Source organism: Pezoporus wallicus, unplaced genomic scaffold (assembly GCF_028554395.1).
Source record: "Pezoporus wallicus isolate ANWC-B61680 ecotype Strahan unplaced genomic scaffold, APGP_CSIRO_Pwel_v1 contig_5767, whole genome shotgun sequence".
Lineage (NCBI taxonomy): Eukaryota > Metazoa > Chordata > Aves > Psittaciformes > Psittacidae > Pezoporus > Pezoporus wallicus.
This window is the reverse complement of record NW_026640599.1, coordinates 5,292,604-5,310,054: the sequence shown is the minus strand read 5'-3', so window position 1 is coordinate 5,310,054 and position 17,451 is coordinate 5,292,604. Positions and strand designations below refer to the sequence as shown.

General features: G+C 39.8%; 1 protein-coding gene across 5 annotated transcripts in view; it reads right to left on the bottom strand.

Annotated features, from left to right (window-relative positions):
* The window catches only part of OFD1 (OFD1 centriole and centriolar satellite protein), a 35,982-nt gene that overhangs the window by 10,130 nt on the left and 8,401 nt on the right, over positions 1-17,451 (bottom strand). For 4 of the 5 annotated variants that reach the window (XM_057419617.1, XM_057419619.1, XM_057419616.1 and 1 more), the window contains 9 exons: positions 12,438-12,544; positions 11,400-11,519; positions 10,016-10,089; positions 9,229-9,341; positions 8,900-9,089; positions 8,132-8,262; positions 7,641-7,752; positions 5,612-6,223; positions 2,407-2,539 (listed from right to left, as the gene is read on the bottom strand). In XM_057419617.1, coding sequence (XP_057275600.1) covers positions 2,407-2,539; positions 5,612-6,223; positions 7,641-7,752; positions 8,132-8,262; positions 8,900-9,089; positions 9,229-9,341; positions 10,016-10,089; positions 11,400-11,519; positions 12,438-12,544 — 1,592 coding nt within the window. The remainder of the gene's footprint in view (positions 1-2,406; positions 2,540-5,611; positions 6,224-7,640; positions 7,753-8,131; positions 8,263-8,899; positions 9,090-9,228; positions 9,342-10,015; positions 10,090-11,399; positions 11,520-12,437; positions 12,545-17,451) is intronic. The other variant, XM_057419618.1, reaches the window with a different exon arrangement.

The following is a 17,451-nucleotide window of genomic DNA, read 5'->3' as shown; positions in this document are numbered from 1 at the left end:
AATAAGCCGTATGAATGCCTGCTAGAGCTGCCCCAAGACAAGCTTTCTTCCGCCATCAAATCCAGAATGATGGCTAGCAGGTTAAGGCCAATTCAAGTTTCTCTAAAGAAAGAAACATTAATAATTAAATATTTGAGCTTTTTCTGAAGACATCTATTCAGGATTCTCAATTTTGGACAGTGGAGGCACCAAATGACTATAAGAACAGACGAATTTCATGCATAGAAATAGGAGATACAGAGAGGAAAGAGAAGTCATTCTTATGCAGCTTAATTTTGCCAAGTTACTCACTTACTTAAAAAAAAGAACAACCAACCAAACCAATCAAAAAACGAAAAGAGAAAAGTTCTGCTACCCATTATCCCTTTCGCACATGCAAAGGAGACTGGAGAATTCCTATTCTGGAAATTATAAGATAGACACATGAACAAGCTCTTCAGAGAACAACAACAACAAAGTTAGCATTACAGCTTGCTAATGAAGTGAGAATGTGCAACTGCCTTGATTTGAATTCTCAGGTAGCAGAAACTACCAAGCTTCAATCAGTAAAAGCTCAGCAGTCAGGTCACAGATGTGAAAAACAGAGACACAATAAAAGAGACATAGCTTTGCTCAAGGAATTAGTGGCCTTTTTTTTCATTAAGAGGTTTCTTGTGCATCAAATATAACCTTGGCAGCTTTTGAACATCAAGCGTATTCAAAACACCTGTTCTAAGGAAGATGAAAAATAATTTTAAGTCATTGAAAAATGAAGTTTACTCCTCTAAAGACCCAACTTTGTCTTCTGAAACAAAGTTTGTTCTCAAATTAGTCTACAATGTCAGCAAGAGTTCTTGTTAGCGTTATTGGAACCAAATTTATATGGATGGCATAGAAACCTACTAGAGGAATCAAAACTGCCAAAAAAGCTCATGACAGCAAGCTGCTAAAAACACATTCACATTTCGGTAATTCATACGAGGGTGAGATGTCCGATAGGACTGTTGTGAATAAGACATGCCAAGTAACAGTTAATTGGCTACCGTAGTACCTTCACATTCCCATTTGCAACATGGTTCAAACATTATTCTTATCTAAACAGTATACAGTCCAAATTTTTAACTTACCAATATGGTCCAAAGTTACAGGACACCAGGAAAAGTCAGATACATCTTGGACATATGTACACATTCCTCACTGCTTAAAAAACTAACACTTTTTCATAGATATTACAGTCATACAAGACAGTGGTTGTTTAACTCAGATTTACATTTAGGAACAGATTTTAAACATTCTCAGAATGCTTAAACTTCTGGAAAAGCCATTTTCTGAAATTAGTGATTAACAAAACATTTATTTATTAACAATACATCTTTTAGTCAGCTGCCTGAAAATGGTCTACTATGTAAAGAAATGCAATGGAACAGGTGGATTACAGCACTACAGTAGATTTCAAGCCCTGCAGAGCTTGAAATACGGGAATCCAAAGCAAACCTTGCTTTCAAAAGTTTGTCAGAACACTGACACAGGAAACACTGAAAAGCAAACAGGGGCAGAAGCAAAGAAGGGCAAAAGCAAAATTCATCATTAAATCTATGTAGATATCTACAACAGTCTGAAAAACAACAAAGTCAGTCAGTCCTGAGCCCAGGAACATCTAACCCTTTTATGACTTTTGCCTTAGTGTTGGCATTGCACACCAAAGGAACCACCTGCTATCTTCGAAGGCACACATGGCAACAAAGCAATACTTACATTGGTTGAAGTGGCACAACCTGAAAGTGCTGAGAAACGCAGTTCTACACATTAATATCCTTAAATGGCAGAATTTGAGCTAAGTTTCAGTGATGGATGTTTATCAATTTATTCTATCTGCATTAAACTAACACGTGCTTAGGACGCCTCAGGTTCTCACTCCCCAGATTGACTTGTCAGTCCTTCACCTAGCACTTTTGGACTTTTTAGGCCCTGGGTCTACTGCTGCCATTACCGTTTGCCCCAACAGAGGGAATCTTTCAAAGCTTTCATCTTCGCTCAGCTACAACAGTTAAATGACTTTACAGAACACTATGTAAATCAATCAAGTTTTACTTTGTCACAGGACAAGACTTCTTTTTCTTTTTTTTTTTTTTTTAAAGAAACACCACATTCACCTGAAGTTTCTCATGCACTTAAGTATTTCATTGCACATAACTTTGCATTGTAAGGAGGTACAAATTTAACAGAGATGAAAAATATGAAATCATATTTGCCAAAGGTGTTTGGCTGGGGGCGGGGATGTTTGATTTTTTATAACTAAGTCCCTCCTGAGGCATGATATTCAAGAAGGGAAATCCTTATCCATCTTTAGAAGAGCTTGGCATGCACAGGTAGATAAATGTTTCTTTAAAAAGCAGGTTAAAAAACTTGCTTTGTAAACAATGTTACCTGATTTTCTGGCCGTGACTGGATGGTGAGGAAGAAACAGACTCAGAAGATGAAAGTGGATATGGCTTTGAAATAGGAGAGAGCACCTTGTCAACACTCTGCTGTGAAGAGTTAAGGTACAAGTGACTGGTGTCTGCAGAATGAAAATCACACAATTAGTATTAGTCAGTTATTTGTCCTACCATTTCTCAGACAAGGCTGCACATGCATAATTGAACCGTGCAGACACCATAAGACAACTAACATCCAGTTCTTAACCTGACTTCTTGTGCTGGTAATTTCTTTATTTTGGGTTTGTTTGGTTTAGTTTTCCTGTGGGCAATTCTCCTTTACAGGTCTTCACCATCATAAACTTACTCCTTACAAAGCCATGATTTTCATCACCCATACACCTATGCTCCCTGCAAACTGCAGCCCCTCTGCAAAACACCAAATAATTTCTCCCTTGCTGGTCATTAGAGGAAGCAGTTACGAACACAGATTTTAAGTTAAGGATGTGCTTACTAGCCAGCTAAAGATAACTCTTGAGGTATCTCAAAGGCGATGCTTCATTAGGAAATTAAACCTGAAAGGTTTTTTCTACAGATTCGTGAAAATAGGCAATGAAGGAAGGAAGAAAATCTTTGAAGGTTTTATTCTCTTATCAACAGCTGTAAAGTCAGCACAGAAGGAAACAGTATAACTAGAGAGTCTTGAGTTTCCTAAGAAACCAAGGTAAAAAACAAAATCCATGAATTATAAAAGGCTTTTAATCAAATTTGCAAAGTCCAGCGCTTTGGTTAAATTTTACCTTGAAATTTCAATTTTCCTTTCTTGTGCAGCTGTACAGGTCTTTCATTACTAGACTATGATTATTACTTTTCCCCACAAGATATGATATTCACTCAGTAGGCAGGTACTGGTTTTTTTCCTTCTCTTCATTAACTAAATAACTTTTACAGTATTCAGTGCTAATTTGGCTCAAGAAATAGATAAAAAGCTACTATTAACACTCCCATACTTGAAGTCCTTTCAGATGGTTGCATAGAAGTGGACCCAACTCATGGTGTACATCCCACTGCAGAAATCAGGATGCTTCAGACTAGGGGTTGCCCATGTATTTTTACCTCCAGACAGCCCCTATGCTCACGCATCACAGACGAACACCCTCTAGGGAAGGTGAGCACTAACAGAACAGGACCCAGCAGCTATGTCATACTCATGTATCAGAAGTACCTGTTAGTGGTAGAAACCCTCAGCTTACCCACATCCAATCTTCTATAAAATAACTTGTCAAACTTTCATGTGCAAAACGAATGGACAAGAACAGCATGCAGTACTTATGCACGTAAGTACTTAGTGCCTCCTCAGTGTAACACATACTGCCTGTCAGAAGACAGACGGCACACCAGTCATCTCATACCATAATCTACTACAACCTACTATCACTTCGAAATGATGCAGGATTGAATTTACTGACGTTCTACCAGGAGACAAATACCTGAGGTGTTTGGCTCATAGCTTGCTATCTGCAAGACACACCAACCTTGCTCTTTCTCATCAGAAAGCATGAAGCTTGATCAAGTAATGATTAAGGTGAAAAGTACTGATCAAGTAATAAGATGGCAATCTGAATTTTCTCCTCAGAAACTATTTCTTGATCTGTGTTACTGCCCACAGATTGGAGACAGCAAGCAGGGGAAAGCAGAAAAGGATCCTCTCCTACTTTTAGTAGCTTTTTACAGGAGGACACACTTCTTCCTTTCATCCTTCAAAGATAGGTCCTCCTGATCATGAAGTTTTATTTCTGCATCTCCATCTGTTGCCACTGGAACAATAACTTCCACAACTTACTCATGGTATGACAAAGTACTTCCTTCTCTTTCCTTTCAATTTCACAGGATGGTAGGGTCTGTGAAGGAGTGGTTAACTTGTTCGTTTTCAACTTTTCTACATCACTCATTGCCTTCCAGATTTTCCGCAGCCCACCTCAGCCAACCCTTTTCCAAACTAAGCTGCCTTTCTTGCATTTAACCTTCCTTCACGCAGAAGCTGTTCAGTATCTTTGCTTGGTTTTCTTAGTATCTCTTTTTCACATCCCATTAAATCCACTTTGGGCTAGGGCAACAAGAATTGTGTGACTTGACAAGCAGACACACAGCAGGATTTGAAACAACATACCACTGTTTAATTTTCAATTCTTTTCTATTCTGATTGCTTTCCTGAACACTGCCCTTTTGAAAAAAAATTACTTCGTAATTATTAGACACTGTCAAATTAATAGCAAGTTACAATTTTCCAAACACTAATCCCTTCCCCCTTAAAACTGCTCAGGAATATTTGATAAAGATGTCACAGCAAAAAGAACAAACAAAATCACATCTGGACTTCTCAGATGGGAAAACTCAATTTAAGAGAAGCCAGATGAAGCAGTCTTTTGCTGCACATGTTAACTGCAGTGTTAAATGAAAGTACAGGAATACAGAGGGAAGGTTATTAAAACTAGGAAGTTACAAATAATGTTGCAAAGTAGTTATACTTGATTGCAACTTTTGAATGAAACTCTGCATACCATAAAGTTACACCTGCAGTGAACTTTATGGCATAATCTTAAAGCTACCTAAAGCACAGTATGTTTAGCCTCCCTCAATCTATTTCTCCAGTATCTGTTTCCACGAGGAAGTCACACTCCAAGGTACTAGCATATTTTGTTTCTGACTTCTCCTGACTCTTAGCAATTAACAAATAAGTGAAAGACTACCACTGCTAAATCTTTCTCTTCCCATAGCGCAAGAGGAGCAATAAGGAAAAGCCCAATACCACACCACATTAACAATCATAGAATCATAGTCTGGATTGGAAGAAACCTTTAAAGGTCTTCTAGTTCCAATCCCCCAGCAATGAGCAGGGACATCTTCAACCAGATCAGTTGCTCAGAGCCCCATCCAACCTGACCTTGAAAGTTTCCAGGGGTGGGGCATCTATCACATCTCTGCGCAACCTGTTCCAGAGTTTCACTGTCAAAACTTTCTTCCTTGTATCTAGTCTAAAACCTTTCAGCTTAAAGTCCCTTGTTCTGTTGCAGCAGGCCCTGCTAAGAAGTTTACCCCCATCTTCCTTATAATCTCCCTTTAAGGACTGAAAGGCCACGATATGGTCTCCCCAGAGCCTTCTCTTCTGCAGGCTGAACAACCCCAGCTCTCAGCCTGCCCTCATCGTGACTTACCATCTGAAACTTTCTTGTTACTGAGATCTCTTTCCACTTTGGAAACGGGAGTAGAAGAAAGGCATCTTGAAACAGACGTTCTTCTATGTGGTGGCGTTAAGGGATTTTTAAAGACATCAACCGACCCAGTTCCTTTGATGTCTTTTTCATCTCTTGGACTGCTCAGAGGGGAATGCTGGGACCTAGGATTACCCTCAAGAACTTCATGCTGGGCAGACAAGGGTGGTTTACCCATAGCGCACTGTAGAAGTAAAGGAGACTGCATTTTTCTCAGTGTTCTGCTTGCAGCTGCATCCTGCATGACACTGCGTCGATAGTTCCTGTAGGCTTCTTCCAAATACTCTGCCTCTTCTTCTAGTTCTTTTATTCTAGCCCAGGTATGTGCCATACACTCCAGGTCAGAATCTGTAGAAGCACTGTGTGGCTGTAGCTGCTGCCAATAGCCAGATCTTGGAACAGCATTTACCTTCATGGCATCAGTCATAACCTGATTCTTCAGGAATGCACTATCCACATAAATATCATGAGGTACAGCTCTGTCACCGGTGAAGTCAAGGACAGAGCGATCAACAAGTGAAGGCTTTGGATTCCGATACACTTCATTTTCCAGAGCTAAATGATAGCAATGAAAGTGAGTGACAGTAAACAGTGAGAGAGGGAGACGATAACAAAACAGAAAAAGTCAAACATGGCATTCAAATTCCAATTTGATCAAAATGACTTTTATATAGAATTGGATTAATTTTGAGAATTTAATGAGTTGACTTAAATATATTTTAATGTAGCTGCACAGCTGCAAATAATAACTGATTTTTTTTAATATATAATTCTTCCATATAAAACTATCACAAAGTGTGCACTCCACAATGTTATTTCTTAAATTACGCTTAAATGAAAAATAAAAATGAAAATGTCACCACTTTGGACACATAAAATCCAATCATGCTGTTAAAGGGGGAGGGATACAGGGCAGGCTACAAGTCTTAACAGTTTCCTTCTATTTAGATAACAAAAAAAAAAAAAGTGGAGAAAACCTACACTGTAAATAGATAATGTTGTTTTGAGTTTGTTTGTGGGTTATTTCTCCACAACTGTCAGTTAAATGGAACGTTCTGGGGCTATCTGCTTCCTGGCTTGCACTTTTACACTTGAGCAAGCTCAAAAGACCAATCTATCGGGCTGTATTTTTCTCAGTAAATTAACAGCTTCGGTTTTATTTACATAAATGGTTCTTCAATGACATCCTTAACTCCGATGCAAAATAAAAGTCTCTTCAGTACCTTAGACATTTAATTAAAATTTATACTTGCTATTTTGACACTAACAAATTTCCAATTCCAAATGGTACCAATACTTGTACCACACAGGAAAATGCACGTTGGTCTATCAAATAATATAAAGTATGGATATACCTAACTATGCTGCAATCATTGAAGAATTTTAAAATCAAATATACATCCCAAAATTGTATTTGTCATACTTGATATTAGCAATTTGACATAGGCATCTTCAGAACTGGCACTTCTTCAGCAGAATGAATTGCTTTAGGCAAATTACGCTTTTGCCTCTCTAATGCCCACACAAGGTGCATAAGTGATTAGCCTTGACAACAAACGCTCAGAAGTTTGATTTAAATTTGTGAGGTATGCAATACAGTTTCAAATTGGTTATTCTTATTACAAACATTCAAGAATCAAAATGCACTAAAACACAACTTGCCTCCTAGAAAACAGTGATTATGTTAGCAACAAACATTAATGCCTTTATGCTGAGGAAAAACAAGTAAGAAAAACATGCAAGTATTCAAGGAGGAATGTTTTTCCTTCTTCCTGTACATATGTTTTTCATTTGCAGTAAGTGTACTTTTTAAATTGGACTTTTAAATAGATTTTTATTTTAAACTGGAAATCCACTCACTGGTGTTATATTAGTTCTGTGTAACTGCAGGTTCTTTAAGCTTTTGGAAATTCTTACACTGGTTAGGTAAGTGAACTTCTCATAAAGGACTGCTCTGGTGTAAGACACAAACCTGCCTGTGTTTGTTTCACCTGCAGTTTCAGTTCTTCAACCTGCACATTTAACTTCCTGACAGTAGTTTCGGAGTCTAACAACTGGGCCTTTAATTGAGCACAACGCTCAACCTATAAGAGATTAAGAGAAAAACAAAATCAGCGTAATTCAAACAAAAAGAGTAATCTCAACTGTCTGAATACTAATTCCTAAATGTTTTTCAGGTCCAGTCAAACCATATACACACAATATCCTACTGAAAGTCAGTGCTGGCAACTTAATGACTTAAAAAGACTTAGTTTTGTTATGTTGGGTTGGTTGGGGTTTTGGGGGTCATTTTTTGGTGATGTTTGGTTTGTTTTCTTTAGAGTTGCTTACATAAAAATAAACAGAGTATAAAAAAAAAAAAAACAAAACAAAATATAAATGGCCTGCACAGGTACATAGATAAAGATGAACGAGATGACAGGAAGACGAAAGAATTAAAATTATTTAGGAAGAATAATTTACCTCACTTTGTAACTGCTTTTCCAAAGTCTGCCGATAATTTTCAAATTCATCCAGTGCCAGCTTCTTAGAATGTTCCACTCTCCTCAGCTCCACTTGGCAGGCCAGATGCTCTGCTGAGGGCTGGGACAGCTCTACCCAGAAAGAGAAATACTAGACAGTCAGCTGTAAAATAGTTAAGTGTGTACTTTTCTACATGATAACCCCTTCAAAATGTCAAGCTGATATGCTTTTAGGAACATAACAAGGCTTTGTTTGAATAAAATACTTAGGGATCTTTTCTCTAGCTTTTCAAAGGATGGAAATTTTTATTGGTGGGGTCATCCAAGAATTAGACCCAGAGTGTCCTATTCTGGAAGAAAAATGTACATCCTTACCTTACGTAAGTGGGTGCACATCTCTATCTTCCCATAATCTCAAATGCACATTAAAAATAATTGGCATTTTATAACTATAGTCAGGCAAGCACCTCAAAATAACAATGCAATGTTCTTTTACTACTATTAACCATACTAATGCTATGGTTAGAAATATTGCACTGCTTTTTTGAAAGTCTTCATATTATAGCAAACAATTCAGGATTTCTACTATACAGGCATATTAAAGAAAATAAATATCAAGGACTGTTTCATTTTACACAAAGATTAGCTGGGATTTATTGCAAACCACTAGTAAACCTAATACAAAGAATGGATTGTAATGAAAACTATTTCTAAACAAATACTTGTAGGGAAACATAAACAAGAAAATTACTAAATCAGTCACACTGACTGTCTCGAAGATGCTGGTTTTCACTACGAGTTTCATCCAACTGTTGCCTAAGGAGTTTATTCTGCACTTGGAGCTCCAATTTCTCTTCCTTCAGCAAAGGATAGTCTGACAACTCTTTGAGTTTTTCTGTCAACAACTGATTCTGTTTATTTAGCAACAGAACCTGGGCCGTCGCTGACTCCAAATCCAGCTGCAGATAAAGAACAGTTTAGAAGCTTATGAACTTCTGTACTACTTCAGAATTATTTTTATTTCACATTTTCTTTTTTTAATATAGCTCAAATGCACTAACTATAATACAGCTTCTTTAAATTCATGTTTACAGTTACCTCAAGCTCTTTTGTGCGTGATATAGCTTGCTTGAGCTCTTCCTTTTTGGAATTAACAGCAATGGCTTCTTCATGCAAAAGCAAAGCTTTCTCTGTAGGAAGGATTACAAATGCTGAATTAAAATTAGTAGAGCATTACAGTAAAAAAACTGTGTCAGCAAAACGAGTTTAAGCTGCTAAGCCCAGCATTCAATTTAAATCAATACATAAAAATGACTGTATGTTATACACACTCCTTCAAGATTAAGTAAATCACACTGTGTGAATATATTCATATGCATACATATACTCCTTTAGAATTAAGTAAATCAAATTCATATGCACATGACATACCATTTCTTCCACATGCCCCTAAATTAAAAGTCTAAACATGTAATCTGTCCCAGCTCTCTTCCTCAAGCTCCAATTAAACATCTTGCGCACAATAAATGTAGAAGCTGGCAACCATTCAAGGGTATGGTACCAGATTGTACAAGAGTTCAATTAGAGAATGAATGAGCTAGTAGAACTTCAGAAGGAGATGGGAAACTGAAAAAGCAGGGATGCTTTGCAGCCTCTGTGTGAAGCAACAGCTCACAGTTCCCATTGCATTCTGAACAGTAAGGAATTGCCACCCTGTCATTGGAACCTGCTACATGTTTTCAAAATCTATTTTGATAGCTTTTCTGTCACTTATCCCACTGTTACTTAACATCGTGACTGTTCAGTAACAACAGTGTTTTGACACCTATTAGTAAAAGCTCTAGAGATAAAACAGCTACTTTACTGATCTCAGAGAGATGGTTACCTTTATTTTTTTTCTCATCTTCAGTAACCTTATTGGTTCTGGCTATGTATTCTTCCTTTAATTCAAGCTGATATCTAGAAGTAAAAAGAATTATATATTCCAGTTTGCCCAGGGGGGTTGTGGAGTCTCCCTCTCTGAAGACATTAAAAATACGCCCGGACATGTTCCTGTGTAACCTGCTCTAGGTGGCCCCGCCTTGGCAGGGGGATTGGACTAGATGATCTCCAGAGGTACCTTCCAACCCTAGTGATTCTGTGATACCCAAAGTATGTGTGTACACATGTGTGTGCACTTGTGTAAATTCCAGTTTTCCGAGACTAAACTATAATCACACAATTATTTATTGACAAAATCAGTCATTGAAGGCTCACTGAAACAGTTGGAAAGGGCCCTGCCAATCACCTCATTCAAGCACCTGCCAAAAAGCAAGACTCCCACCAACTCTAGAGCAGGTCACCTGTGGCTCTTCCTACCAAAGTCTTAAAAATCTCAAAGAATGGACACTCCATCACCTCCCTGGATGACCTGTGCCAATGCTGCACTGTCCTCCCAGGAATTTTTTTTCCCCATGTCCAAGCTGAATCTCCCAAGAGACAATTTACACTCCCTGCCATATGAATTCAGAAGTCACATCTGACAGACCCAGTACTATTGTGCCAGAATTCTAGTAGACCGCCCCCACTTTCCTCATGACTTTCTTGAATTGGGGAGCACAATCCTGGGCATGGTATTCCTAGCACAGACTTCACCAATACCTGAAGGGTATACTCACTGCAACACCTCAAAAGCAGTCACAGATGATGTCTTAAGCTTTCAAAGAGCATTTCTAAGCAAATTGCTTGAAACCATGTTCAAGCAGATGGTAATCAATTAAACAGGGTGATCTATATCAGAGAATCCCTCTCCAAAAATGGGGATGGGTTAAGAGCCAATCTGTCTCTACAGTGAGCTAGTGTGCCTTTCACCCTTTTTCCAAGAAACCTCTAATATCTCTTTAATGCTAATTTCCTCCCATGTCTTCTCTGCATTTGTAAAATGGTCAGTTGTTTTAGTATGGTTAAAAGAAGTCACTAATACTGCTTCAAATCCTTCTGTCTAAACATGCAACTAATGTCACATCTCTTTCCCAGATAGCAATACAGAATTTAAACTGCAACATAATATAGTCTGTAATAGAATTATTTCCTATAGCAAGCTTTTTCTGAACCTGATAGAACATTTTGTTTCACTAGCAAAGAGCTAAGAAAAAATTTAAGCTGATAAAAAAGACTGCCTTTTTCAAAGTCCTTGCTTTGTTATACTTGTCAAAAGAAATCCTAGAGAATTTATTATTCTGTTTTCACAAGAGTAGCATGTGTCTTATTAGAAACAAAGAAAAAATTACTTTAAGAGGTCTGTCTTAAGCTTTTGATCATATGTGTCCTCTATGTTCTTCACAGCAACCTCCCGACGTCGAAGTGCATCATCAATAGCTTTATTTTTCTCTTCCTGAAGTTTCTGAGAGCTGAAATACCCATAAATATGCAGACAACGATCAGTTACAGAGCCAAAAGTAGTTTTGGTTTTTGTTTTGATTTGGTTTGGTTTTTTAATAACACTTAAGAGACATCAAAGGGTAATGTGCTTGCTTGGAACATTGTAGCAATTTAAAATTATCATCAGAATCTGTCACTGTAATTCATTAAGAACAAGGAGATTTGACAGAAATTAAACTGCCCTATTTAAAACCCAGTACCAATTAATTATGCAGCTAACCCGGGTTAACCCTAGCTCAGTTTCCCACACCAGAAATGCTTCAGAGGAGACAGCGCTAAGCATGCTATTCTACCAGCACCCTCTGCTGGGTTGTTAAAAAACCCCAAGTTTTTGCTATAAAAGCCAGATGACAAAGTAATGACATCAAGTAGTATTGAAAACCTGTCTATAAATGTTGTGTTTTGGTGGGTTTTTTTTTTAACCAAAGCAAAATGATATTACTAAGGACAAGTTTAAAAAAACAACAAAAAACAACCAACAATCAAACATACAAAAAAAACAGTAAGGATATTTTGCTTCTTTAGAAGCAAAAATTCATACATATGTTACATAAATGTTATGGTTACATACTGTGTTGGTTTTGTTGTTTGATTAATTTTTTTTTAATTTTAGCACTTCGAAATGAACATCTGGTTCATTGCCTCCAATATGCTGCTGCACTGGTTTGGTTTTATGAGGTGGCACAGGAAAAAACCCTAAATCATCTTTTTTTATGGGGTATCCCTGCTAACAGAGACAGTACACAATACTGCCCAAAATACAAAACATAATTTCTGGGATATATAATCTATTTCAATGTCACAGAAGTAGCAACATCTTGAAGCATGCTTTCCAGAAAAAGGACAATAGCATCATTTAGCATTATATATGCCTTTCAGCAACTTACACTTCGAATGCCTCAATTCTTTGCTTCAGTTCTGCCTCTCTGGTCCTTATGACTTCAATATCTTTCAGTAGACTTTGTCTCTGAGCATATACTTCCTTTGCTTCTATCTAAATCAGAAAATATTATTTCTATTTTTACTTCATACTTTATACAGGTATTTACTGTTTAACACATTCAAACTTTCAAAGATATCCTTCAGGAACTGGTCTTACTCCAATAAATATTATTTATATAGTCATAATTTAACGTAAGATCCAGGATCAATTGTAATTTTTTTTGTTTTTAATTCCTTATCTGCTTTTATCCTGAATAAAAATGGTTGGAATGGAGTCACTACAGTCTATTCATAAACACTTTCCTTTTAAGAAATAGATTAAAACTTCTTTAAAAGAAAAAAAAAAGTTTAAAAAAATTACAATGATGAACATGTTCAAAACACTTGAATTTTTTAAAATAAACAATAGTTTTGTATGCTCCTCATAAAAACAAAATTGAAATAGCAAATGCCAAAATGTCCTGATAAAGCATGATTTAAAACTGAAACTGAGTAAACCAACAGTCTTTCCATTTTTGTAGCTTAATTTACAGAAATCAAACAAATTGTAAAAGGGATTCTCCAAGTGACGAACATGCTAATACCGACCTCCACATACCTTCTTAGCACAAGTCATTATTTCTTTCCAAAGAAATAATAAGTGTCTAAGAAGAATAAAATTATGATTTTGCCATATGGGTGGTCTTATAAAGTTTGCAACCATGGGCATTTGACAATGCTGAAAGACTTAGCTGCTGCTGCTGGTGGTGCAAAAATAGAGCAGTTTGTCAAGACATATTGCCTGGGCTTAAAGTTATCTTAGTAAAGGCTTAAATGACTTTCTACCTTTAGTTTAAATATAATTCAACCCAGTAGAGCTCCTGGTCTCTGTTAAGAATCTCCAGGTAAATGAAGTGAGTTGCACCAACAATACCAACCAGATATATTCATACACGATACTGGACAAATATGTTGACCTAGTAATCCTTTTTTTTTTGGTTTTAATTACTGAATTAATTTCATGCTCACAGAAGAAGACTGACAGCATAAAACAGGTGGTCTTCTTGTAAACTTCCAAGGACATCACCATAAAAACAATTCATATCATAGTGATAAGATGTTTAATTTTCATATTGGAAGGAGGGCAATGGTAGATTCCATCTACATAAATAATAATATATAGAGAGACATGCATGATTCCTTTGCTAACTAATACCATACTCCCATGATGGGGGAAACCCAAAGCAAAACCAAACCAAAATAAAAAAAACACAAACACCACAAGATAGCAAAAACGTGGCTAGCAGCTGTGGATGGCTATAATTTGCATAGAGAGGTCTACTGCTGAGAGCAGGGAAATGGCTAGGAAAACAGGAAACAGACCAGCAATCAAACTGAAAAGTAATAGAAATCAGGAGAAGACATTTAGAACTATATACAAATTATTGTGTGCTGCAGTAACAGCTACTGTTCTGGCAAAACACCAAGAGTTAACAGCCCAAAAGAGGAACTCATGAACAAAGAGTGTTCAAAAAAACAAACTGAGATGACAGTTTATAGTACAGACAGTGGCTATTAATAATATACAACATATAATGACACAAAGAAATGGCATATGCATATTTCCCTTCTGAGAGGAACAGAGGGCCCGATATGCAGAGTTGACCCTCATCATAGGGAAGTGTGTAGTCTGCCTGGAGCCCGGATCAGGGATATCACCAGGGAGCTCCCCAACCTGGTGCACCCGACAGACTACTACCCGCTGCTGGTCTTCCAGACAGGTGGGGAGGAAGCTGCTTCCCGCAGTCTGAGGGGGATGAAGAAAGACTACAGGGCCTTGGGGCGGATGGTGAAAGAGTCTGGGGCTCAAGTGATCTTCTCCTCTCTCCTTCCATCTTCCACTGATGTGGGAAGGAATGGGAAGATTCAGTTCATGAACAATTGGCTTCGAGACTGGTGCTACAGGCAGGGCTTTGGATTCTTTGATAACGGCTGGTTTTATAGGGCACCAGTCTGGACAATGACAAGTGAGAAAGGTTTGTCTCACAGAGGGAAAAGGATGCTGGGGCACGAATTAGCAGGGCTCATTTGGAGAGCTTTAAACTAGATTCGAAGGGGGATGGGGTTATAGCTGGGCTTGCCCCAGTGGGGCAGCGCTCCAGAATTAATGAAGACTGGGAGGCCTCCTACAATCCTAGGGTGAAATCGGTGTGCTCAGCTCGCTCCCTGAAATGCCTGTACACCAATGCGCGCAGCATGGGAAATAAGCAGGAGGAGTTGGAAACCTGTGTTAAGTCAGGAGATTATGATCTGGTGGCAATTACAGAGACGTGGTGGGACAGCTCACATGACTGGAATATAGTCATGGAGGGCTATGTCCTTTTCAGGAAAGACAGGCCAGCCAGGAAGGGTGGTGGGGTTGCTCTTTATGTGCGGGAGGAACTACAATGCACCGAGTTCTGTCCAGGGACAGATGATGAGCGAGTTGAGAGTCTGTGGGTGAGAATTAAGGGGCAGGCTGGCAGGGGGATACTGTTGTAGGTGTCTGTTACAGACCACCGGATCAGGGTGAGGAAGTTGACGAGGCCTTCTACAGGCAGCTGAGAGCGGCCTCACAGTCACAGGCCGTGGTCGTCGTGGGGGATTTTAACTTCCCTGATGTTTGCTGGAAGGACCACTCAGCAACCCAGCCGCAGTCCAGGAGGTTCCTCCAGTGTATGGATGATAACTTCCTCCTGCAAATGGTGGATGAGCCGACCAGGAGAGGAGCGCTGCTGGATCTCATCCTCACTAACAAGGAGGATCTGGTCGAAGCAGTAAGGGTTGAGGGCTGCCTTGGTTGCAGCGACCACGAGATGGTGGAGTTCAGGATCTTGTGTGGCAGGACTAGTAGAAGAGCAAGTAGAATTGCAACCCTGGTCTTTAGCAGGGCAAACTTTGGCCTTTTCAAGCAATTGCTAGGGGAAATCCCATGGGCAGGGCTGCTTGAAGGTAAAGGGGCCCAAGATAGTTGGTTGACATTCAAGGACTGCTTTTTCCGTGCTCAAGATCGGAGCATCCCGACATGTAGGAAGTCAAGGAAGAGGGCCAAGAGACCTGCGTGGCTAAATAGGGAATTGCTGGGTATGCTCAAGTGGAAGAGGAGAGTTTACAGGTCATGGAAGGAGGGGCTGGCCACTTGGGAGGAATATAAGGCTGCTGCTAGAGGATGTAGGAAGGCAGCTAGGAGGACTAAGGCATCCTTAGAATTAAACCTGGCAAGAAGGGTCAAGGACAGCAAAAAGAGCTTTTTCAAATACATGGCAGACAAAACTAACACCAGAGGCAATGTAGGCCCACTGATGAACGGGATGGGTGCCCTGGTGACAGAAGATACAGAGATGGCAGAGTTACTGAATGCCTTCTTTGTCTCTGTCTACTCTGCTGCAGGCAGTCCTGAAGAGCCCTGTACCCCTGAGACCTTAGATGAAGTCAGGTCGACGGAGCGGTTTGCCTTAGTCGATGAGGAATGGGTTAGAGACCAGTTGAGCAATCTGAACATCCATAAATCCATGGGTCCAGATGGGATGCACCCACGGGTGCTGAGGGAACTGGCGGAAGTCATTGCTAGACCACTCTCCATCATCTTTACCAAGTCTTGGGAAACGGGAGAGGTGCCTGAGGACTGGAGGAAAGCAAATGTCACTCCAGTCTTCAAAAAGGGCAAGAAGGAGGACCCGGGTAACTATAGACCGGTCAGCCTCACCTCCATCCCTGGGAAAGTGATGGAACACCTTATCCTTGGTGCCATCTTAAGGCATATCAAGGATAAGAGGGTTAGGAGGGGCAGTCAACATGGCTTCACCAGGGGGAAATCATGTTTGACCAATCTCTTAGCCTTTTATGAGGAAATAACACTGTGGATGGATGATGGCAGAGCGGTGGATGTGGTCTACCTTGACTTCAGCAAAGCATTTGACACAGTCTCCCACAACATCCTCACGGCTAAACTGAGGAAGTGTGGTCTGGATGATCAGGTAGTGAGGTGGACTGCGAACTGGCTGAAGGAGAGAAGCCAGAGAGTTGTAGTCTATGGGGCTGAGTCTAGTTGGAGGCCTGTATCTAGTGGAGTGCCTCAAGGGTCAGTACTGGGACCAGTATTATTTAATATATTCATCAACGATTTAGATGAGGGAATTGAGTGTACTATCAGCAAGTTTGCTGATGACACTAAGCTGGGAGGAGTGGCTGACACGCCAGAAGGCTGTGCTGCCATCCAGCGAGACCTGGACACACTGGAGAGTTGGGCAGGGAGTAACTTGATGAAATATAACAAGGGAAAGTGTAGAGTCCTGCATCTGGGCAGGAACAACCCCAGGTTCCAGTATAGGTTGGGGAACGACCTGTTAGAGAGCAGTGTAGGGGAGAGGGACCTGGGGGTCCTAGTGGACGACAGGATGACCATGAGCCAACACTGTGCCCTTGTGGCTAAGAAGGCCAATGGCATCCTGGGGTGTATTAGAAGGGGGTGGTTAGTAGGTCGAGAGAGGTCCTCCTTCCCCTCTACTCTGCCCTGGTGAGACCGCATCTGGAATATTGTGTCCAGTTCTGGGCCCCTCAGTTCAAGAAGGACAGGGAGCTGCTGGAGAGAGTCCAGTGCAGGGCAACTAAGATGATTAAGGGAGTGGAGCATCTCCCTTATGAGGAAAGACTGAGGGAGCTGGGTCTCTATAGTTTGGAGAAGAGGAGACTGAGGGGTGACCTTATAAGTGTCTATAAATATATAAAGGGGGAGTGTCACGAGGACGGAGCCAGGCTCTACTCAGTGGCAAACAATGATGGGACAAGGGGTAATGGGTACAAACTGGAACACAAGAGGTTCCACTTAAACTTGAGAAGAAACTTCTTCTCAGTGAGGGTGACGGAACACTGGAACAGGCTGCCCAGGGAGGTTGTGGAGTCTCCTTCCCTGGAGACATTCAAAACCCGCCTGGACACATT